Source organism: Pelodiscus sinensis, chromosome 9 (genome assembly GCF_052426305.1).
Source record: "Pelodiscus sinensis isolate ZL-2025 chromosome 9, ASM5242630v1, whole genome shotgun sequence".
Classification (NCBI taxonomy): domain Eukaryota; kingdom Metazoa; phylum Chordata; order Testudines; family Trionychidae; genus Pelodiscus; species Pelodiscus sinensis.
The window spans coordinates 32,030,879-32,055,828 of record NC_143060.1 but is presented as its reverse complement, the minus strand read 5'-3'; the positions used below and the strand labels follow the sequence as shown (position 1 = coordinate 32,055,828).

The following is a 24,950-nucleotide window of genomic DNA, read 5'->3' as shown; positions in this document are numbered from 1 at the left end:
TTGATACAGAGCTATTGGATCGATTTAATTTTTCAAGCCCTTGCAATAGGACAAGTCCTCACCATCTATTCAAAGCTCACTTCCTTTCACATACCACATAGGACTCTTGGTATATAATGTTCTATATGGTACTACATTTCCTTCTCTATGCAAGGGGGAATCATTGAATCGAGCATATCCGACTTGCTACGGTCAATGGTAATAACAGCATTGTATATAACATGTTCCCAACAACATGATATGGAGGGCACACAAGCAAGAAAAAACAAATCTGATTAAAATATTAATTAAAATATCAAACTGGGAAAAGCATCTATATACAACTGTTGTAATAGCTCTATGCAGGTGGGGCTCAGGCATGGAGCCCTTATTCACAGCAGCAATCATTACATGAACAGTCCTACTAATTCCAGTGACACTACTGCTATATATAAGGGCTGAAGGTTTGGGGCCTCTGCCTACTGACCGTAAAGTATAATACTCATAATAAAAGGGGATCTAAAGTAATATTTCAAATGAACTGCTAGGGGAAAGAGGAAAGAAAATAATGAGTTCTTAAACAGCGTCAAATTTATCTCTGCTCTAACTTTATTGAAGTCAAAGTGAGTGCTGGCTGAGTAAGAACTGAAGCTCTAAGCATGAATTGGTCCAGTATATTCTCTTCCCCCAAATAACGGAGTAGTCTATGAATATGAAAGTGGTCAGTTTGGATTTACTTAGAAAATGCTAAACAAAAGCTATTTTTAATTTATAAAGCCTAACAGAAATACCACAGGAAATTTTACCTAGATCAAACAGAGGCATATTTTATAAATAAAAATAAATTAACTAGCTTTTTTGCCCCCTGAATGTAACTTACTATCTTCTTTCTTTGTTTTTCCAGCTCCAATTCCTTTCTTTCTTTGGCTCGGAATTCTTGCCGTTGTTCAAAAAAATCTAGATGTTTGATCTCTCTCTCAAAGTAATGAAAAACACTGGCATGCTATTAAACCAAAGACAAGTATGGTTTGTGATGATCACAGTAAATCTTATTTCATTTTTCAGCATATAATCCATCTACAGTAATAATGCATTGCTTTAAAGTATCTTTTTAAATATACAGAACTAAGTACAAAATTCTGTAGTAATGTAGTACATGGACCATTTCCTGATAAATCTCATAATGCTTTTACCAATTTCCCTATATTAATGTGGTTCTATGTACAGTCTTACAGTAAAATAACATAAGAAATTATTAAAACAAACATAGATATTTTTGGTATAAGTCTCTGTGTGGCTAACGTAATTTTTTATAGTCTCAACAAAAAACTAACTTTACCCACTCTCATTGTGGAACAAGAATGACCACTCACAATCTTGTACTAATACAACTCGATTGGTTTTAAAATAAGGATTTAGTTAAATCAATCCAGGTCTGTGTGTAAACCAGCCCTGAGTTACCTTTTTGCATAAACCCCCACCCATCCCACTCCACTGCTCCACTATCACAGTTATTTGTAATACCGCACACCTGTTTCCCTAACAGGACTGTTCAAGATTTTAGAGTGTTAACAGAATGTAAAGATTTTAATGTAATTAGATACATAACACCATTTGTGAATATTTATGAGCACAAGTAGTGCAAGTTTATATTGTATATTTATATTGTTTAACTTCATAGTAAGTTTACAATGTACATGAGTCTATAAATAGTAAGAGGAAGGTGGGGGTTATGAGAAGGAGTGGTTCGGGGAAGGAAAGAGAAGAGGGAGAATAGAATAAGCTGTGGGAAAAAAAAGTGCAAGAATGAGTGAGAGGGGGCTCCTAACTTGTTTTCAGGTGGGGAGAAGAAATTGGGAGAAACTGAATAAAAGAGAGATAGATAAAAGACATACAAAATCAGCACCTAATTAATACAATGGATGCAAATTATTTATTTGTAATATTACAGCTCCAGACTCCACTGTACAGACACAGAACAGGACAGCCGTTGCCCCCAAAGAACTTATGATGTAATCATTTTTACTCACAGGAGCAGTCCCAATGAGTTCATAGAGACTAGATATGTAAGTAAAGGTTTGCAGGATCAGATCCTAAAAGATCTAAAGTCAGATCCTCAGATGGCGTAAATCAGCATGCCTCTTTTGAAGTCACTGACTTGCTTAGAGCTATGCAAAATTTTATAAGAAAAATTTCAAGGCAAATGTATAGAATATAGTTTATGAAACCTGCTGCATTTTATGCACAGAGCAAAAAATATTTCTACTGTTTGGATACTTTGTCTACATTTTTCCCATTGCCTGGTTGTAATGATGAGTCATGACAACTCTGCTTATTGCAACAACTGGTTTTTCTCTGAGGTTTCCCACCAGGTTCAGTTTTGGTTTATGAGATGTTACGAGATCACAACTGTAGATCAAATACAAATTAATCAACTTAATTTGTAGGAATCCAATATCCTAAAAGGATGTGCCTGAAAAAAACACTTCATGAAAACCCACAAGATATGCAGTCACTTAACGGGTAAGTAGAAAATGTTACAAACCTCATTGCTGGAAGGATGACTTAATGTCCATGAGATTTCTAAAATATGCAGTGTTCCAAAGTCATCAGATACAGCTAAAAAGTGCTGCTTTGCTGTAAGATTATAAAAACAAAACAACCAACCATGCTATTATGAAGAATGAAGAAAGTAAATTAAAATGTTTGTATAACCCCAGACTGCGGGACGTAAGCCAGCCACTAGCTGATAGATTAGGAAGAAAATTCCTCTAACTTATTCCATGATTGTTCATTATGGGTATTCTTGCATTTTCCTCTTAAGTATGTGGTTGGTACTGGTCACTCTTGGATAGTGGATTAAATGAGCCAGTGTCCTGATCCACTGAAAATTACTGTGCTGGCATCTTGTTAACTATGAATTCCAGCATTTACTAATTAGCATTTCAGCTAAGGCATCTATCCATACAAAATTCCAATAAAGTTGAGTCCTTGCATATTAGTTTTTGTGGTTATGCTGAGAACCTCATCATGGATCGGGTCTCTACTGTGCTAGGCATTCTACCCAAAGAAAGGATGGCTCCTGCCCTAAAGTGCTTATGGTCTAGTAATGGAACTTGTCTGCAGTTTTGATGGTTTCCCACCGAAAAAGCAAGTATCATTTGATAACTCTTCCATCATGTGAAAAATATTTGTATTTCAAATGCACAGTTTCAACCATAAAATATTTAAACCTCATAAATCTCTTCAGTTGTGGCAAAATATAAGCAAGTGTATACATCTATCTATCTTTGTAAACAGAGTGTGACCAACTCCCAAAGACTTGTTTTTGTTACAATGTATTTTTTAACTTTTTGCAGCAAAAATAGCTTTATTTTGTCTTATTTTTTGATAATTAAATGTTCCTTATTACACAAAAACATTTTACCTTTTCAAAAGAAACAATACCATTTTTGTAATACAGGCAGTCCCCGGGTTACATGGATCCGACTTACATCGGATCCTTACTTACAAACGGGGTGAGGCAACCCCGCACTAGTTGCTTCCCCCCAGCAGACCAGGGAGACGTGAAGCGAGGGGCCCCCCTCAGCAGACCAGAGAGACGCGGAGCGGCTTTTCTCAGCAGACACCTCAGCTTGAGAATAAAGGACTGAGGGAAGTGAGGTGTGGGAGAATAAAACTGAGCTCTGGAGAAATGTTTGGCTAGAGTTTCCCCTACAATATGTACAAGTTCCGACTTACATACAAATTCAACTTAAGAACAAACCTACAGTCCCTATCTTGTACATAACCCGGGGACTGCCTGTATTAAAAAACGAAAGAAATGGTGCTTAGTTGCTTGTGTAATAATAATATAACATGAAGGTCCCAATGCCAAAAAGATTTATTTTTGTGCTTTATTTTATTCACTGTGTGAAGTATTACTGACTTCAGTGGAACTATGTTCAGTGTATAAAGGTAGGTTAAGCATAAGCCTTTCCAGGATCATGATGTAATTTTTTTTAATACAGTGTTATGAAAAAGTGCAATCTCTGTTAACATACAAGAAATGATCCATGGTTTGATGCAGGTGATCATTGATATGGAGATGTTCTGGGTCTGGGATGGCTCATGCGTTTTTTCCAGTAGGTCCCAAATATCAATATTTCCATCTTCTCTACCAATGAAGAAAACTCCTGCTCTCGATAAGGACCAATGTCCTACAGTGTATCTTTTTGATGAGCAGCATGATTGTAGGATTGGGCCACTCTTAACAAAAAATAAAAAGCCAATGTAAAAGAAACCAAGGCAATCATACAGACAGACAGACACACCAACCACCACCCAGTCAGAGCTCTTTCAAGTCTCCTGCTTGTGTAATGTAAGAACTATCACCATTTCTGAGTGATCCCATTACACAAATAATTATGGTGTCAAAACCAGTGTGTCTATTGTTGACTGGTAAAGAGAAGTGTTATAGGGAAGTGGAAAAGCTGATGCCCATTTCCTCAACTGAGGGAGTCTGTCTATTGACAAACAAGACAAAAAAGTAAAGTTCTCGATTCCAAGAAGGCAGTAATTGTACGGAACTTTTTTTTTTAAATATATATTTGGCTGGCCAAAAGACTGCTGCACCCATTCCTCACTGATACAGATTCTACCATAGCCATCCTTGCCTTTGCTATTTTTAGGCTAGAATAGTACATTTCCTTTTCCCTATGACTAGTCATGTTCCCCTTCAATGTGCTATAACTCCCAGGGACAAAAAGAGAGAGTGGATTATTGCTGCTTTCTCTGTTCAAATTACTTTAGCCTATAGCATAGTTAAGCACATCCTATCTCTACTCTCAGCCTCCTCTGACTGAGACTACTTGGAAATTGAAATAGCCTGGGCAGATGCCACAAGAGTCACCAAAGCTGGAATTAGAGAAAGTTGCTTCCTGCGTTGGAGCCAAGTTTACACAACTATTTTTAAAACCTTAGCTCTGGCAGGAAAAATAGCGTATTTTTTAACCCAATTTATTTTCAAACTAGCAGAGGCTCTACCATTTGCCATCATTTCCATGAGTATTGTCCGTAAGGCTATATACTTCAGTTACTCTCTTCTTTTCTCCATCAACTGTACCATGTCTGTTATCAAAATAACTTACTGAAACACCTTCTTTCCATATGGCAAAATTCCAGCCTCCAACACTAAGAATGATGTCTTTGAAAAATGGAGATCTTTGTATACTATGGACAATTCCATCATGGATGGTGTGTTTGTTAATTGGTTTTTGACCTAACATAATGAAAAAGATAGTTATTTTCCTGTAATTCCTGTTTTCTGAAGATAGCAAAATTGATCCTACAATCCTCATCTCAGCAGTAGGGTTTTTTGGGATAATAACTACTGCAGGATTGGATCCATTTTTTGGCCTGGGTAAAATATGGCCTGTGGGTCAGATCCATCCCATCAAGCCACCGGTTTCCAGCCCATGGATGCTGCGTGGAGCCCCCGGCAGCCTTCCTGCTTGCTTCACTGCCGCCCCCCCCCCATGACACTCAGAAAAGCAACTGCCAGGCTGTTTCTTCACAACTGTGAGACCAGAGAGGAGGGGACAAGGCCTCAGGTGCTGCCCCCATCCTTAGCACAATCCCACTGGTCAGTTTCTGGCCAGAAACCAGCCAATGGGAGATGCCTGTTTGAATAACACAAAGCACCATGCTCCCCCTCCTCTCTGGCTCAGTTATTCACACATGCACATGGCACTGCAGCCTGTGCAGGGGCAGGGCAGGCTGCCTGCCTGAGAAACAGGCTGGGCTGCTGACCGGGAGACACCTAGGTAAGTCTCCTGGCCAGATCCTAGTGCCCAGCCCCACCCTTCCCCAACCCTCTGCCCCCCACTCCTACCTCTAATCCACATACCCAAACCCTCTGCCCCTCTCCTGTGCCCATGTCCTCTCCCAGACCCTGCACCCCAATCTTCTGCCCTAGATCACAATACCCTCCTGCCCTAGGTCACAACCCAAACTCTTGCACTGCCTCCTGTACCCCTCTCCCTTTCCCTAGACAACAACCTAATGCCCTGCACCCCAGTCCACAACCGCCTCCTTCACCCAAAGTCCCTGCCAGACTGTACACTCCAATTCCTTATCCTCAAACTCCCTTCTGCACCCAACCTCCATCTCAGACCCCATACTTCCTCCATTAATATCATGAAAGAGTGCAGTCCTCGACCACTCGCCAAAATCTTGGAGTGGCTTCCACATAAAAAAGTATTGCCCACTCCTGTTCTATATAGATTCTCTCTCCTGGGTTTTGTGTGCCACATCCATGTGCTCTGAAGGTGACTGGCACAGATAAAGGAAAGTGGCCTCAACCTGGCCTCCAAGGCTGTGTCTAGACTGGCAAGTTTTTCTGCAAAATCACATGATTTTGCGGAAAAACTTGCCAGCTGTCTACACTGACCGTTAAATTTCCACAAGAACACTGACGATCTCATGTAAGATCATCAGTGCTCTTGCGGAAATACTGTGCTGCTCCCACTAGGGCAAAAGCCCTCTTGAGCAAATCATTTGCGCAAGAGGGCCAGTGTAAACAGCACAGTACTGTTTTCTGCAAAAAAGCCCCAATCGCAAAATGGCTATCGGGGCTTTTTTGCAGAAAACCGTGTCTAGATTGGCCACGGACGCTTTTCCGCAAAAAGTGCTTTTGCGGAAAAGCATCCTGCCAATCTAGACGTGCTTTTCCGAAAACGCTTTTAATGGAAAACTTTTCTGTTAAAAGCATTTTCGGAAAATCATGCCAGTGTAGACATAACCCACGTGTATGTCTGCAGCTTTGTCCAAGAAAATTATTTTGATATCCCATAATAACCCATACCTGTGCCTGGCAAATGGTTAAAATCCTGAAGTACCTGATTACAGGCCCTCATATTTTGACCAGTTTAATACAGTCTTTTCTCTTTAAGTCTGTTCTAATTTTCAGGCATTATACCCCGAGGAAGAAGATCCCTGTGGGGAGCTATAGAAGGCACTGTACTTGCCATTAGAGAATTCTCATTAATACAGGTTGAACACTCTCTAGTCCGGCTCTCTCGAGACCTGAAAAGTGCCAAACCAGAGAATTTGCCAAACCACAAGAGGTCAATATTTAGGGATAAATTAGAGCTAAATAACAGCACAGAACACTAAGAGCCAGGACTGGTGGCTGTAAACAAACTTTATGGAACTGTGGAAAACGTGGCCACATCCTTGAAAAGCGTACATCCAGCTAACTAAAATTATGCCAGACCACAGATAACAAACCAGAGAGTGCCCAACTAGAGAGGTTCAATCTGTCTGTATTAACATTATATTCAGTGTACATTTCTGTGAGAGACTGACACCATTTGTGATGTTTTTAAAATATCCTTTGATTTATGTCTCTAAATTGACTATTTTTAGTCATTACACTATAAAATGTTAAAGTTCAGCAAGCATTTCTTAGTTCATGATAAACAATAAGGCATTAAAATGCAATATGAAACTTCCAGCTTCTCACAATAATTGAGTCCCTCAGTTGCAAACAGTGAAATATTTATAGTTTCCAATTAAATGCAAAAGCAACAACTAAAACCATTAAAATTAAAAAGCCAGGAATAGAGAAGTTTGGATTGCTTCAGCAACATTGTCAGACAAGTTGCATAACATGCAGACTATATCCTTGCTGTTTTTATATTGTTAAATGAATGGTTTCATATTTAATATATACCAAAAATTACTCAGAATGTATAGTGTGGCTAAACTAATGTCACTCCCAGCACTTAATGGGTTTGCAGAAATTTTCATTTTAGCTGTTTTGCCAATGATGGTACAGGCAGTCCCCGGGTTACGTACAAGATAGGGGACTGTAGGTTCATTCTTAAGTTGAATTTGTACGTAAGTCGGAACTGGCGTCCAGATTCAGCCACTGCTGAAACTGACCAGCGGCTGACTACAGGAAGCCTGAGGCAGAGTTTCTCTGACCCGGGCTTCCTGGAATCAGCCCCTGATCAGTTTCAACAGCAGCTGAATCTGGACACCTGGGACAGAGCAGCTGGGGCGCTGCCGGGTAGGTCCCCGCAGCGCCGCACCTCGGCGCTCCAGGGACCAACCCAGCAGCACCCCAGCTGCTCTACCCCAGGTGTCCCCAAGTCAGCTGCTGCTGAAACTGACCAGCAGCTGATTCCAGGAAGCCCGAGGCAGAGCAACTCTGCCTCAGGCTTCCTGGAGTCAGCTGCTGGTCAGTTTCAGCAGCGGCTGACTGGGGACGCCTGGGGCAGAACAGCTGGGGTGCTGCTGGGTTGGTCCAGTAGCGCTGAGGAGCGGTGCTACTGGACCAACCCAGCAGCACCCCAGCTGCTCTGCCCCAGGCGTCCTGATTCAGCTGCTGCTGAAACTGACCAGCAGCAGCTGAATCAGGACGCCTGGGGCAGAGCAGCTGGGGTGCTGCCGGGTTGGTCCAGTAGCGCCGAGGAGCGGCGCTGCGGGACCAACCGGCAACGCCCCAGCTGCTCTACCACAGGCGTCTGCGAGAAAAGCCTGGTCTTCGGGGGTGGGGGGGGGTGCACTAGCTGCGCCCTCCCCGCCCCAACAGATCAGGGAGACGTGGAGCAAAGCAGCGGAGGACATGGACGGTGGGACCGCGGCGCGTCTGGGCGGTCCCGCCGCCCGCGTCCTCCGCGGCTTTGCTCCGCATCTCCCTGGTCTGCTGGGGGACCTCCCCCAGCAGACCAGGGAGACGTGGAGCACCTTTTCTCGCCCCGGAGGATGCGGGCGGCGGGACCGTGGTGCATCTGGGCGGGACCGTGGTGCATCTGGGCGGTCCCGCTGCCCACGTTCTCCGGGGCAAGAAAGCCCCGTTCTTAAGTACGGATCCAACATAAGTCAGATCCACGTAACCCAGGGACTGCCTGTATTAATATAAGATTTTCAATTAATGTTCTTTTGTTTAAAAATAAAATTTGCTATTTTAAATAGCCTAATTAAGTTTTCAAGTGAAAAGACTTGGAAAGGAGAGAATTTTTACCACTGCTACATTTGCTGTTATTCTGTGGCTGGAATTTTGGAAATAGTCTTCTGCAAAACCTTTTGCGGGGTCAGGTCCCCCACACTAACAGATTGACCCACTGCTGGCCACAATTGCAAGAGGGCCCACTGAACTGGAATTAAAACATTTTAATTCCTAGTATAAATGGCACAACGTGGTTTTTTTTTCCGCATCACTGATCATGCATTCAGGAATGGTATTGAAAAGATCTCTCTTCATTCTACAGTAGCAGTCTAATCTTTTACAACAGCAATTTGAAGTCTCTGATGATACCTGTTGTCAGCAGTGTGTCAAATTCCTACTACAGACCGGGCAAGAGTCCTTTTTATAAAGCTTAGATCTCCATATAATAAAGCAAGACTTTTAAGTCTGTCTGTAACCATCCATATGTCCACTAGCTTAAAAAGGCAGTTTTTGGTTGATGGTGAAAAACTTGAACTTACTAATCAGTCTTCCTGAGTCACTCTCTCTTTCCATCTTCCAGTCAGAATAAATAACTTCACCATCCTGTGATGCCAGAGAAATCAGATAAATGCAAACTGGAGCTGGGTGAAATATTTACATAAATGTTGTAGTCAAAATGTGCCTATTTTTAGTTTGTAACACTGGAGTCTATTAACATGACTGCAAAAATGGGGAAAATGTTCATATTAGTTTATCAGGCTTTGTGTTGGGTTGTTTTGATTTCTTTTAAAATTGCAGTTTTCGGGGGGGAAAACCCTCAACTATCAGCATTTACAGGGTATTCTTCATGTAGAGATGGAGTAGTTTACATGTGGTATGGACCTTGCCCCATGATTTTAGGAAAGGGTGGCAAGAAAAAAAATTATTTCAATGGGAATCCCAAAATGGAAGAAATGCAGGAAATATTTAAGACACCTCTTTAAATTGTTCAGTTTGGCAGTTAGATGTGGTTTAAAGGGGTAGAAGCTGGAACAATGGGCTTATTTTTAATACAGGACTAAATTCGGGGGGAAATTGAAAATATGATAAAGCTTTCATTAGACTTTAGGGAAGACCCTGCAATCGATATTACTGCCCTAATGGTTCTGGCAATGGAAATAAGGACAGTGTGTGTGTTCCTGGTGTTAAGAATTAAGTTCAATATATTTTGGCTGCGATTTCCAAAGGAGCTGAGGGGAATGAACTGCCCAACTCCCGCTGACTGTCAAGTGTATGGTCCAACAGTCTTTTAAAGTCAAAACTGTAAATGAATGTGCCAAAATGTGGAATACAAAGGCCAGCCCAATTCACAATGAACAAACCACTGAATAATTCAGAAAGAAAATATACATGCACTAGTCTGTGTAAATTGTTCAGCATACCCCAACTATTTTTAAAAAGATCAGAAATTATAATCAATGTTTTTAACTTACTTCAGTTCCAACAAAAAAGTTGGTGGGGATATTCTCCAGTATTTTAAGAGGTTTGGTTGAAGGGATCTTGAATTGCTTATAAGGATTTTCGTCTCCCAACCGTTCTGGTTTGATTTGGAATTGCATCTTATCTTGAGAAGAATAAGGATACAATCATTTAATTATAGAGGGCAATTTCCTAGATCATACATCTTATTTTCCTTACTAAAGTAATTCAGGGCTGAGAGATTAGAACTTTCAAGATGAGAAATAAAGGAGGAAAGAAAATCCCAGAGAAGAGCATACACGGTTATTGCATGGAATTAAATTGTTGCCTTAAATCTAGCAGGGAGAAAAAGGTTGAGGACGTACAAATTGCCAGCAATAGGAGGCAGGCTAGTTAAGCAGTACTCTTGTAGTGTCTATGCTTGAGCTTTTTCATAAAATCTCTCACAGTTGCCCACTAGTGGCAAGGCCAGCCAGTGGTGTTTTTCTCACAGAAGGGCTACATGACACTGGTTAAAATGCCCTAGTACTTCCAATGTTGCTACCCCGGCAGAGCTATGACACTGGTCCAACAAAGGAAGTATGGTGGTCAACCATCCTGAATTAGGTGTGACAGTCTCAAAAAGAGTTCAAGTCCTGGTCCCAAGCTGAATGACTCAGGAACAGCATTTGTCCCAGATTCCCTACAGCTCTCATTCTGTGTCTTCTGAGGCTCGGGGCAGTGCCAGCCTCTTTGGGGTCAGATGACTTTGGCCTTAGGCCCCACCCCTGCTCTTCCTTTTACCCCTGAGTCCCTCCCCCCAGCTAAACTGGAAGCTGGAGCCAGGTCATGATAAGAGGTGGCCAGGGAGTCTGGGCTACTGTGGTATGGGGCCATGGGCTGGGGGCTGCCCTTGGGCATGCCCCCTCCTGCCTGCACCCAAGGCAAGTGGAGGCCCACAACTTAGTGAGCTTGTAGAACTACATGTAAATTTGTTTTTTAAACCAACTATAGTCAGTAGTGGACAGCTTGTAAATCTGATCCAGCACATCTTAGTAACAGAGTTGTAGCATGTCAGAGTCATTGTGGTAATGATTTCCAAAAGTATTTTTAAGAAAATTTGTTGTACCGTTAGTACTAGTTTGCTCCAAATCTTATCAACTTGTCTGATGATCTTTCATCCTTCCAAAGCCTCCTTATCCCCCTTTTGTTGCCCTTCCCATCCTCCAAAGACTTTAATGATTTTTCAATATTTTCATTTTGATTGCTTCTTTATCAATGCAGGTAGCAAGGATGGTCTACAGTTAGCACATTAGCATGGGACTAAGAAGAACTGGATTCAATTACCTGATGAGTCATTTACCTGTGTGACCTTGAGAAAATCACCATGGCTACATCTACACTGCAGGCTTCTTGCGCAAGAACTGTTTTGCACAAGAGTTCTTACGCAAAAGGTCTTGTGCAAGAGTGCATCCACACTGCCACGTGCTTTTGGCAAGAGATGTGCTTTTGCACAAGAGCATCCATGGCGGTGCGGGCGCTCTCTTGTGCAAGAAAGCTCTGATGGCCATTTTAGCCATAGGGATTTCTTGCGCAAGAAACCCATGTTGCCCGTCCACACTGTCGTCTTGCACAAGAGTTCTTATTCCTCATGGGGAGAGGAATAACACTTGCGCAAGAAGCCCTCTGTTCTGACCCTTTACTGTAAATTTACTTGCGCAAGAACGCATGTGCAGTGTAGGCGCTCCGCAAGTTTTTGCCATTCTTGTGCAATGGCCATTCTTGTGCAAGAAGCCTGCAGTGTAGACGTAGCCTTAGGCTTTCTGTGCTTCAGATTATCTTTGTATAAAACGGGGGCAATAGCATTTCTTCACCTTTGAGAGGATAAATACACTGAGGATCATGTGGTAGTGGCACTGAAATACTATGGTATTGGAAGCCAACAGTACTTCTTAAGATACAAAGACATCTCTCTGAATATTTTCTCTGAAATTATGGACTAATAAGGAGACACTTTCTGATTCAAAATGAGCAACAAGAAGACTTGCCGCAGGAGTAGAAAATTACATAAGGAAAGATTAATTTAAAAACTCCCAAACTAATGAATTTCTAACAGTGGCTCTGGAGCAGATTGCACATGGTGTTGCCCAATGCTCAATTCACTTTGTTACCAGTAGGTACTACTGGGGGAAACAGCTTGCTAGTATAACTTCTGAGAATTGATAACCTGTGATCATTTGGTAGTGAATTCTGTTCTTTTCATTCTGTTTGTGTTCACTATAGCCTTCAGTGCCATACACCATTACATTTAGGAAAACTGATCCATTGGTTACAGTGCATTTATGTTGCTTAACTTTTATTCTATATACACAGAAAATCATCTTACCAACATACTTATCTCAAAAATATACACTGGATATTTTACCTGGTATTTTGTAATGGAAATGCTCATCCTCAAGGCTAATTTTGGTAGGACTATAGTCTCCACTTGTGGCGCTCTTGGATAGGTTTACCTGTTTAGTACAAAGGAGTGTTTGATAACTCATTTTGTCCAATACTTGAGGCCTACTGCTAAATGGCTTTCTAATGTAATGGTACAGGTGTGTCAGTGTGAAGTGCATTCTTCAAATTCCATACATTGTGCTTCTGTCTTCTCCTTCCCTAGCCGTGGGAAAACTGTGACCTCAGTGGTCTAGTCTGCATTATTCTTTTCTCCCTAAAGTTTCTCAATGCTGCCACTTCAATGTCAGCTCCACTGGTGGGAGCCCTAGTGGCCACCTGTGTTTTAACAAACATATCTCCAAACCTTCTCTGAGCAAGATAGACAATCTGGTGGTAAAAATGCTGCTATATACTACAAGTTCCACTATAGCTTATGTTTATTCAGAAATTACTAGGTTATATTAAAGTTCTTGTAAGCCAGGACTTGTTTCAATCAGGGCACATTGACCCCCAGAAAAAAATCAGTTGTGGGTCACACACAGCACCATTGGGGTTCTGCTAGAGCCAGAAATAACATGTGGGAGGAGGCTCTGGGCTGGGACAGGGTGTTGGGGTCCAGATTCTGGCTGAGGGGGTTGGACTGGAGATAAGGAGTTTGGGGTATGGGAGGGGATTCTGGATAGGGACCAAGAGGTTTGGAGTGCAGGAGGGGGCTCAGGGCTGGGACAGGGGGATGGAGTGTGGGAGGAGGTTTGGGATGCAGACTCCAGGGGGGAATTTGGGTGCTGCTCAGGGCTGAGGCAGTAGCTTCAGGGGGCAGGTTCCAGCTGGGCGGTATTTACCTCAGACAGCTCCTGGTATGTGGCAAGAGGACAAAGTCAAACTCCCTGCCTGCCCTGGCTCCAGCTGCTCCCATACGCGGCTGACAGCATGCTTCTAGCTGGAGAAGCAGCCTGTGCCTGCAAGTGGTGCCCACATAGCTCCCAGTGGATATGTACCCCCAGCCAAAGGGAGCTGGTGCTGGGGGTACAGCCACATGGAGTTGCCCTGTTAGCCCCTGCACCTAGAGACGTGACAGCTGCTTCCAGGAGCCATCTGGAGTCAACCAGATTTCTACCTAGCTTCTCCACTGAAGCAGGGCGAGTCCGCACTTATGGCTTCTGGCCTAAGTGCTGGATGGGGAGAGATGCTGAGGTTTAGGGCTTCCATCCTGGAGTGCAGATATCTGCTGTAGGCCAGATGAAGTTAAGTAGCAAGTCGGATCTGACAGTGTATTGTAAGTTCCCTATCTCTGTTGTAAGCTAAGTTTGGAAAGTATTTGTCCTGTTCTATTGTTGTAGTGATGAAATATGGTCTTCCCCTACTGTAACCACAACAGAATTCAAAGGAAAACCATATTAATGTGAACATTTATATGGAAAGATTTGGTAGAGTGAGCTTGCATGCACTCACCCTACCGCAGTGGCTTCTTTCCTGCAGGTCTGGATCTGGCTCCCTACTCTGGGCATTGTGACCTGGTATGTATGGGGTTATAGTGCCACTCAGGGTTGGCTGGTGGGAGTATGGAGGCAGAGTGTGCTTCTGCAGGTGGCTGCTGCTCTGTCTACAGGGCAAAGAGGCACCAACAATGAAGGGATTTAGGCAGGTGTGGGCAGTAAAAAGGTGGTGGCCAGCCAGGGTTTGTCTGTGGTGGCCCACTGCCACTATGTTTACCTGCACCTCCACAGGTATCAAGCAGTCACAGCTCTTGTTAGCTGAGGATCACCATTCATGGCCAATAGGAGTGGCAGAATGTGGTGTCCTGGTCCGTGTCACTGCCCGCTGGTCCCATTGACTGCAAATAGTGATCTGCAGCCAACAAGAGCTGTGATCGCCCAACACCCACGAAGGCGCAGGTAAGAGGACCTGCAAGGGACTAACCCCAGCAGATCAGATCCAGCCACAACCTGTTATTTGCCCACCCCTGGATTTAGGTATAGTGTCTCTAAGGAGGTGTAACTGAATTTTCATACCTGTGCCTCTATGCACTTTCCCTCCTAAAACCATAACTTTTAGTAAACTTACTATGATTGTGATTTTTAATTAAAAAATGTGCTGACAAATGTACAGGCCTATAAATTGCATACAGTACCTTAATGAGAGGTCTCCAGGAGAGATCTAGATGTTTAAATGTAGTTGGTACATCAGGGGGAGCCTCAATAACCTTCTCCTCTTTTGGTTTCTCAGCTGAATTCTGGATGGCTGTTTTGGGGGCTCGAAGATCCCAAAAGAATATGGAGCTCCACAAAACAAGATATTGTAGATCATTGTTCTTCATATGCTTAATTATCATTTTAACTTTTCAATAAGCTTTTATATAATATTTGGTTTTTTATCTTCAATATTAGAATAGCAATAGATGCAAGAGTTTGGGGAATAGAGAAAGTTTATAGCTTCTTTTGTTCACTGGGACATATAGTTACTCCACATTTTGTCCTCAACGTCTTGTTAATCACATGCTGTAGTTAAATAAGCATCGTAGTTTGCTTAAGAAAAAAGGAGGTTACTCACCTTCCTGTAACTTACATTCTTCGAGATAAGAGTCCCTGGGGGTGCTTCACATCAGGTGTTGAGCACCCCTGTGCTTCTCGACAGATTTTTCTGAGCAATGAATTGGGGGCCACGCATGCGCGGTGCGTGAGCCTCCCTCAGTACTATCGCGCATGCGCGGCCCCCTCTCCCTTCAGTTCTTTCTCTATCCGGAACCCGGCAAATAATATATTAAGATGTTATCATAATGGCATTCTGAAGTAGAGGGAAGGAAGGGAGGGTAGTGGAGCACCCTCAGGGACGCTCATCTTGAAGAACGTCAGTTACAGGAAGGTGAGTAACCTCCTTTTCTTCTTCCCTTGGGGGGAACATAGTATTTTCGATCAGCTTTCCTGCATGTTGGTGGGATGGATGCAGGTGTTTACCATAGGGTTTTAGCGGGCTCCAAGATGGCTGGTTTAATATGAAGTGCCATCTTTGTTGCTGTACTGGGCTGGAGGATGTTAGTGAGTTCATGTTGAGAAACCTGAACTTCTTCCATAGATATATTCAAATCAATAGCAACTCTTTTAAATACATCTTAGAAAGAGGAGAGATCATCAGTGGTATGAGTAGCAGGTGGTAACAAAGCCTGCTCTATGGCTGGGGCTGCATTTGAATGTAATATAGATGTAGAAGCTGACATCAGAGAGCAATGTCTTTAACTGTCAGTTCCCCTCACAGAGGTGTGGGGTGACCAGTTTAAAGGAGAGCAGGGTTTCGCCATATGCTTCGTCTTACATGGTCTCTTTTTATATTGTTGAGGTGGTTGATTGAACATTTGCCACGGTGGGGGGCAAAGCATAGGCCGTGGCATTCAAAAATAAGGCGCCCAGGGAGCCATTTGTGCTCTAAGAAAATCTGGTTGTTGCTGATAAGCAGACCATGTAGAGCCCTCCATTTATGGCTGAGGTGAAAAAACAGGTAAACATTCCTCCTAGTCCTCAGAGAGGGGGAAGGGAAAATCAGAGAATGGAGATTGAGGATGTATGTTATCAGTCAAATTATGCAAATGTAAAGTGGGAGAGATTGCCAGGTCTTTGTGGTCCTTGTGGCTAATGAGGGGAGTCTCACTGAGCAGCGCTCTTGCCCCTAGTAATGGGAGAGGGGGGCCAGCACCCAGCGGTTGGTCTGTGAGGGGATTCCTCGATGCTGTGATAAGAGTGGGAATATCTCCTATGGCCCATGGTAGGGCAAGCATTGACATGTCAGACAGCGTGGAATGGGAGGCAGGCACGGGAAGACCTGTTGCCTCAGAAAGGGCAAACATTTTGGCATTTTTATTGCCCTTTTTGTGCTCACCCAAAGCGGTTATTACCTGAGCAGTGTGTCTTTCTTCCCTCATCAAGCCGCTTTCTGGGCTGCTGACTCAGAGAGCTCATCCCTGCCTTTGATGGCTTAGGGGACGTTTGCCTCATAGATATGTTGCTCAGACCTGAGCCTGGGTCAGAGGTATGGTGTTTGTCCTTGTCAGAGAAGGACATTTTAAGTAGCAGCTGTCTGTCTTTGCGTGTTTTTGTCTTAGCGCAGTTGGTGACAGGCATTAAATTCTTGCAGAGCCTGCAGCTTTCAAAGCCAGGTGGTTGGAGATAGCTGTTCAAGACTGTAGGCAGTTGGGTTTTTTTCTTAAAACTAACTCTAAACAAGTAAATTAGCTAACTACTAACAGGAACTGTGGAAATAAATTAACTCTAAACAACTATTTGAGGAAAGAAGTTTGTGAGGAGAAATCTTTGTGAGAACAGGAGAGTTCTGTCTGAAGCTGGGGGGCAGTAGAAAGAAACTGAAGGAAGGGGGGGCCACGCATGCGCGATAGTACTGAGGGAGGCTCGTGTGCGCCGCGCATGCACGGCCCTCAATACATTGCTCAGAAAAATCCATTGAGAAGTGCTGGGGCGTTCTAAACCTGATGTGGAGCACCCCCAGGGACGCCTCTCGACGAAGAACTACATACTTAGTGTATGAAATGTGCTCCATTGCAAAGAGCCTAATTATTTAGTCTGGGAACAAGTCAGCTATGCAAGCCCACCCTCCTCAGCTGCTATTCCAGTTTCTGGGTTGGAACTGCATATACAGCCTTGCCAGCCAACTGAAGAATATAAAAAATGTCAAACCTGATCAAACTCCAGGGCCATCTAGATCAGCATCCTGTCTCTGAAGTAGTGGCTGCTTCTTGAACTAAATGAGCTATACTGGCAAAAGGATCATGTGTGGGTCGAACTATATCTACACTGTGGCTTTTGCAGGTTTAGAAATGTCAATTAAAAGCCACACTGATGTTACTATTCAAGCAAAAGTTTGAAGTATAGACATGGCCTTAGGTTATTTAGTAGTATTTAAATGCAGTTCTCAGGCCTTCCAGGACAGCCTATGTGGGGCCAGCCCAGATACTTTTTTCCAATGGCACAGGGAGAGCATGAAAGCAACCCTGTAAAGCTGCCCAGCTAGTAGACTCCACACACTGCCCCGATGTGGGGCTTCAGTGGTGGGTGGTCTGTGTGCTGACTCTGTCACAGGCTGAATTTCACCTATTCCAGACAGCTATGTAGGGATTCAGAACTTGGTTAGTCACACTACAGAGTATATGCTGAAACATTTAGCAGAGAGAAGGAATAAGGTGTATTTAAAAGAAGTTTCAAGGGAATTCAGGGAATGTTTTGTGATTGTTTATGCCTATGAAAACATGTAAAATGTAATACCAATCAGGAGAGCAGGTGATAAGCTGTACGCAAACTCCAACTCTGTTTTCAAAAGTAATGCCCATTCTGTTAACCTAAAATAATAATAGATAATAATAAACAATATTTTTATCAACAAAACTACTCCTTCACTGTCAGTAAAATAGGCTTTAAGAAAGTCTCTCATTGGTGGCTGCAGCTGTGCAAGTCAGAGTTCACTTGTCCCTTGATATGACAATGGAACAAACAAATATTACCAAAACCAGCATACTCAGGGGAGTGGATAGACTTGTCAGGACTCCGGGCAAGGTGAAGAGGCTCTGCTCTGCGATCCCAGAAGGGGTGGGGCCTCAAGTGAAAGGGACAGAGCTGGGGTCAGCCAGCCCTTAGGGCTGCACACAAGGCCCCAACCAGCTGGAGTGCACCATGCGATGTTAAAGTGCAGCAGGGGAGGTTTAGATTGGACATTAGGAAAAAATTCCTAACTGTCAGGGTGGTCAAATATTGGAATAAATTGCCACTGGAGGTGGTGGAATCTCCCTCTCTGGAGATATTTAAGAACAGGTTAGATAGACATCTGTCAGGGATGGTGTAGACAGAGCTTGGTCCTGCCTTGAGGGTGGGGGGCTGGACTCGATGACCTCTTGAGGTCCCTTCCAGTCCTATTATTCTATGATTCTATGTTCCAGGGCCAATTTAGAGGATACTAAGTCAATAATATCTTGAACAGAACCAGATGCAGAAGTGATCCCAGCAAAACCCCATTCATTATGCCCTTCATGTATGACTGTAAACCGTTGATAACTATGTCTGGGAATGGTCGTCCAACCAGTTATGCACCCACTTTATAGTACCTCCCTCTAGGTTGTATTTCCCTGATAATAAGGTCAGCTACATAACTGAGTCAGCTGTAATAAAAAATTGAGAGTGGAGTGTTCTATCCCAAAGTACAGTGAGCATGAGACTCGACTTTGGCAGTCAGAAATAATGAACCCAAGTACCACTGAGATTATTACAAATAATTCCATTTTGTCCCACATGATCTGTAGTTCATGCACTGATTTTATTAGTGGTTTGGAAAAAATAGAAAGTAATCAAATATCAATTGAAACTCACCTCAAAATAGTCTGGCAGCCAGTGTATATCTGTTATTACTGTTTTATGGCCATATTCAATGGAAGAGACTGCACAGTATCTCACAAAATGTGGTTCCTTACCACTCTGTTGTGCTTGTATAAACGTTGGCTAGAGACGTTTTTAAAAGATACATTTTAAAAGGTATGTTTTGCAAAATACATTAGTTAGCAAAGTAAAAAAAAGTAAACCTCACATATAGTTAATGTCCCTTTGCAGTATTTTACTTCAATCTAGAAACCCTTCTAGAGGTCTGATCTGAAGTCCATCAAAGTTAATGGAAAGTCTCAGATTTGAATTAGTCCCTGCCATACCATACTGTGAAAAGTATATCCAAATTGCTCCACCCACCTCCAACATAGCATTATTTCTTCCACTGTACTCTCAAGCCTTCCTTCTAATTACCCACTTTGTATCCTCTTTCCATTCTCATCTTCATGCATTCTTCCAGAGCACACACTCTGCCTGGAATGATCTCCCTCCTTCCATGAACCAAACCACCTTACTGCTATCCTTAAATTTGACCTTTAAAACACACATCTGCATACACTTGTAGCACTGACTAGGGGATTATATTGATTTGATCCATTCAGTAACTTCCTGGGGATAGAATTGATGCTCAATAAATAACAATGCCATATTGTATCTCTAGTCTGTATAAATTATAGTATTATTAATCCGGGTTCATGATACAGATATGAGATTTTGATAAAGATTTATATTGTTGCCTCATGTATTGGAATACAAACGGTTTAGTTACTACTTCGTTGCAGGCCTACATTTTCAGCCTGCATCCCTATTACCATATTTATTTCCAAAAATTGTTTTTATATATATATTCTCATTAGGGTATATTTTAGCACTAGTCACAGAACTCAAGTACTAACCATATTAACAGCAGTATTCTTGCGTCCGCTAGCACCAGTTTTAGCATTCTGCAGCTTCTCTTCATACTCAGAAATGTCCCACAATACAACCTATTAGGATAAATAAATGCCATTACAAAGTCATTTTTCTGTTTATCTGATACATTAAAACATACTTCTGAACTATAATAGGAGCATTGAGTCTATAAAGAGGTAGGCTACGTTCTGTGCCAGAACCAGAGGATGGTGGGTTTTTTAAAAAGGCTTACCTCTGCAGACCCTCACTGTAGCAGTCTTGTGCAAGAGACTGCAAATCCTAGAACCAGCTGAGTCAGTTAACAATTAGCCTGTGCAGCTTGTCACACTGATCAAGCGTTTCAGAGTGTCACCTTTAAAGTGACTGTTATGGCTATGGACTGAAAAACCCCAGCTTCTATGACATCACATCCTTAGGACTCAAAAAAGGATTAGATATTTTTATGGATGATAATATTTACTGATATAATAAAACATCATGTGGGATATAAACTTTCATGTTTCATAAACCACCAAAACTGATGAAAGTTGGGAATAAAACTTCCCCTATCCATAAAAATGTCTAATTATTTTCTGAATTGTACTAATCTCCTGCAGTCCGTAATACCTTGTGGCTCTACAGGTGGTTAATGTGTTGTGTAAAGAAGGTATTTCTTTATCTGTTTAAATGCATTTCCTTTCAATTTCATCGTATGTCTCCTTGTTTTTATTGTATGGAGAGTATACAGGGATGCCAAACTGTATATTCCCTACGAAATTTATAATTTTTTATATCCTCTATCATGTCATGTTTTATTGATTTCCTCTCTAGAACTGAAAAGCAGGAGAATTCTAAATATGGGAAGCATTCATCTTCTAAAGCCAGGATGAAGTACAAGCAGGGAAATGACTGTGGACATACCCTGGTGCCAGTGGTAACAGACACTCAGGTGCAAAGAAAAGCCCACAGTTCTGCCATATGAAAGATGAAGGATAAGGTCAGTATAGCCCTGCCTAAAGACAAGACTCTATTGAAACCATGAAGAAATTATGATCACAGACTGCTTTGGTACTGTTTATAGCAAGGAAACTGGACAGAACTGCTATTCTAGATTCCTCAGAAAGTCACAAATTATTTACATGTTCTCCTCCTTCATTATATATGCAGCTTCTGACAAACTAAGGGAAACTGTTTAGAGCAGCTCCACAGGACAGTCTCAGTTTGGAAAGAAATCTTATTTCTCAGTGGTACTATCCATGTGCACCATGAATTACAAGGTTCTGATGGCATTTTATGTGGTTTCTTGCACCTTCCTTTGATATCCCTGGGCAGAGAGGATACTGCACTAGACAGACTGCTGATCTGATCAGTCACGGTAACGGTTGTTGGTTTTTTTAATTAACTGTTTTCAGTGGATGAAAATGCTGTTTTTGGAATCAAGAGGCTTAGATACGTCAGAGCAGGGGTCTCAAGCACCTAGCCCATGAGCCAATCCTAGCCAGAGAAATTGCACAGTCCAGACCAGGAGTCCCAGCGGACTGGAGTGGGGGCAGGCTGTCCATTACAGGAGTTAGGTGCACTTGCTCTACTACAATCTATTTCTGCCGCAGCTCCTGCCACTATGGGGAATGCGGGGAAGGGGAGGGGACACAGTTGCTGCCACTGCACCCTACCATGCTCCCACCAGTGATCCCCAAAGCTGCATGCTTGAGGAATAGGGCATCATGGAGTGTAGAGGGTGGGGTAATGGTGGAAAGAGGTGGAGTTTGGGGGCCAGTAATGGACAGCCTCCTCCCCGGTTGACCAGGGATCCCAGGCCGGATTGCGCAATCACTCCAGCCAGGATTGGCCTAAGAGCCAGGAGTTTGAGACGCCTGGTCTAGAGCTTTCAGTTAGCTTAGCCACTTAAATATGAGAAGTAGACATTTTTAATCAACTCAGACTTGAGTCCCATTAGTAATTCTAGGACATAAAGAACAGCATGCAATGCTCCTAGGAGTGGCAATATGCAATGTCAATTCTATGGAGGAGAAACGTGAGTGACTCATTCTGATAAGGTGACCAGACATCCTCCTTTGAGGACAGTCTTCCTTTTGAGGGGCTTGTCCTCCCCAATAATTATGTCCTCCTTTTGTCCTCCTTTGAAAAAAATTGTCCTTCTTGTCCTACTTTGCCAAAAAAATATATCCTGCTGTTTTTTAAAGTATCATTATACTGCAGCTGAACCCCTGTTAAAAGGCTTAATATACAGTAAAAGTACACTTAGAGGGTATTTATGAAATGTTATTATTTTGAGCCATTTTAATTTAAAGTCAGTGTGATTTTTTTTTTTTTAGTTGACACAATTAACCCTAAAAATGTCAAAGAAAAGAAAATGCCATTTCAACGAGAATTTAAAAAAGGAATTTCCTTTCATCAGAATTGTGGATGAAACAAGAGATGATTCATTAGTGAAGTGTACTGTCTGTTGGATGGAATTCAGTGTGGCAGTAGGTGGCTGATCCAGCATAACAAAGCCTGTTTCATCGAACAAACATCAAAATTCTTTAACATGGGCATCAATGTCCCAGAAAGTTACAGACTTCTTAGGAAGTTCATCATTTGGAGAAGACGTAAAGAATTTAGCAGCTGCCGAAGGTCTGACTGTGTACCACACTGTGATGCACAAAGTTTTTGGAGCATAGACTGTACGTCAAAACTAAATGGAGTACTTTATAATAAAAAATTCCATTGTGCCAGAACTAAACGAGAGGCTATTATTCGCAATGTTTTTCAAACTTACGCACAAGAGAATTTGAATAAAGATTTAGATGAAGCTAAATTTGTTACACTTCTTTCGGATGCTTCAAACCACAAAGATATAAAGTTGTATCCGTTGTTAGTTCGTTACTTCAATTTTGAAAATGGTATTCAAATCAAAGTTTTGAATTTTGAAGCAATTGATGTGAGACATCTGAAATAATATCCAATCATATCAAAAAATTAGTGGATAATCATAATTTGAATGATAAAGTTATTGTGATGTGTGCCGATAACACAAATACTAATTTTGGCGGTATAAATCTCAAAGGCAATAAAATTGTTCATAAGAAAACGATGCATTTACTTGGGAAAATGATTATTGCAATAGGTTGCAATGCCCATGTTGTATCTAATGCCATCAATACAGCATCAAGCTTAATGTCCATCGATGTTGAAGTTGTGATACCTCAAATTTATTTACATTTGAATGATTCACTGTAAGAGTTATATCATTAAAGACTTTTTGCAAAGAAGCCTCAGTTGAATATAAAAAACTGTTGGGATATTCAAAAACAAGATGGTTAGCTTTAATGCCAGCCATTGAACAAGTGCTGCAATTGTTCAAGATTTTAAAATCATACTTTCTAAGTTTGGAAAAATGTCCACTGATTTTGAAAAACTTTTTTAAGAATGAATCTGCTGAAGTAACTCTGTATTTTGTTCACAACCAAGCAACTGTGTTCCAATCAGCTATAAAAAGTATTGAAAAAGCATATAACTTCTACAGAAGTGGGTTTGCATATTAAACAATTAAAGGAGCAACTTCAATCACGTCTTGAGTCCAACTTCTTTCCATTGGTTGTAAACAAATTACAAGAGAGCAATCTGGGAATGAAGAAAGAATTTACGAGGGAGACAATGAGCTTTTATAAAAATGCTCTTGAATATCTAGAAAATTGGACTAAACATGACGAACCAGTGTATGTGTTTGATTGGATTCTGCTGAATGAAGAAATTCAATGGAATAAAATCCTTGAAACAGTTTTATTCGTTAAAGAAAAATTTAGCATCACAATAAATGACAATTTATTGTTTGACAAAGTACGAAGAATTAACAATATAATAAAAGACAATGAATGGACTGAACGCGAAATTGATAACTATGGATCGAGATTTTCATTTCTTAAGAGTGACAAATATTGATATTTTTAATGTTATATGATTGTTTTTGTTAAGTCTGTTTGTCTTATAAGATGACTAATATCGTGATCATTTATTTATGATGATGATTTATATACATATACAAGTATGTTTTTTTTGTCAACTCAGTGTCCTCCTCGCACATTTTCAAATTCTGGTCTCCTTAATTCTGATAAATTAGCTAATTAAACAGCAAAATATATTAATGGGGGGGAGAGGGAGAGAGTTTGAGGATCTCTGTCTTAATAATTGTCCAGAGCATGAGGAATTTCCTCAGATAAGATAATGCCTATCCTATCAGCATTATTTGGTGTGGAATATTTTATTGTGCTGTAAAACCTTTCTCACTAGGGGAATTTAGACCCAGACATAGGTAGGGAACTACTATGAATATAGTTCCTTAGGAAACTGAGAAGGAACAGGAGAGCAGGAAATAATGTGCAAGAAATGGGATTTTCTTGTAGATACTTAATTATCCATGGGTTAAGAGACATCATTGCCCTATAAGGGTACAAACCCTGTTTCACTACCACAGTAGGCTCATTTGTACAGAATCCGTGGGTGCTGAAACCTGGGAAATTTTTCCACAAGTGGTGGTGTGATTTAGCCATGTGTATTTTGACTGTGTATCATTAGTTTATATAAACATCCGAGTTTGCTTCCATGCTGCATTTCCATTTGTTGTAGAACACTAAATATTCACTATTTAGTGCAGATACATTATGGTGTAAATAGTAGTAAATTAAACTTCAAAATGAAGATTTAGTAGATCAATATAGAAAATAAGGGAATTAAAAAGAATGGAACTAATACCTGTCCATTAATACAGCCTCCAGCAATAATATTGGGATCAGATGGACAGAACTCAAAGCAGTAGATATCTTCAGGACACTCCAGCATTAACTAGTAAAATAATAATCATTTGATAAATACAGCCATGTTGCAAAGATTGT

At 41.6% G+C, this 24,950-nt stretch overlaps 1 protein-coding gene and 1 long non-coding RNA gene across 4 annotated transcripts in view; one reads left to right on the top strand and one right to left on the bottom strand.

The window, feature by feature from the left end:
* The window catches only part of DNAI3 (dynein axonemal intermediate chain 3), a 54,031-nt gene that overhangs the window by 582 nt on the left and 28,499 nt on the right, over window positions 1-24,950 (bottom strand). For all 3 annotated transcript variants that reach the window (XM_075936377.2, XM_075936376.2, XM_025183175.3), the window contains exons 11-22: window positions 24,811-24,900; window positions 20,061-20,150; window positions 19,156-19,284; window positions 18,061-18,134; window positions 14,925-15,072; window positions 12,777-12,864; window positions 10,387-10,517; window positions 9,454-9,517; window positions 5,109-5,239; window positions 4,023-4,227; window positions 2,525-2,616; window positions 860-982 (exon numbers count right to left, since the gene is read on the bottom strand). In XM_075936377.2, the coding sequence (XP_075792492.2) occupies window positions 860-982; window positions 2,525-2,616; window positions 4,023-4,227; window positions 5,109-5,239; window positions 9,454-9,517; window positions 10,387-10,517; window positions 12,777-12,864; window positions 14,925-15,072; window positions 18,061-18,134; window positions 19,156-19,284; window positions 20,061-20,150; window positions 24,811-24,900 (1,365 nt within the window). The remainder of the gene's footprint in view (window positions 1-859; window positions 983-2,524; window positions 2,617-4,022; window positions 4,228-5,108; window positions 5,240-9,453; window positions 9,518-10,386; window positions 10,518-12,776; window positions 12,865-14,924; window positions 15,073-18,060; window positions 18,135-19,155; window positions 19,285-20,060; window positions 20,151-24,810; window positions 24,901-24,950) is intronic.
* Window positions 956-24,881, top strand: LOC142830574 (uncharacterized). Its single transcript, XR_012905943.2, has 3 exons — window positions 956-2,502; window positions 20,887-21,052; window positions 22,392-24,881. It is a non-coding gene; the product is annotated as an uncharacterized LOC142830574 (long non-coding RNA).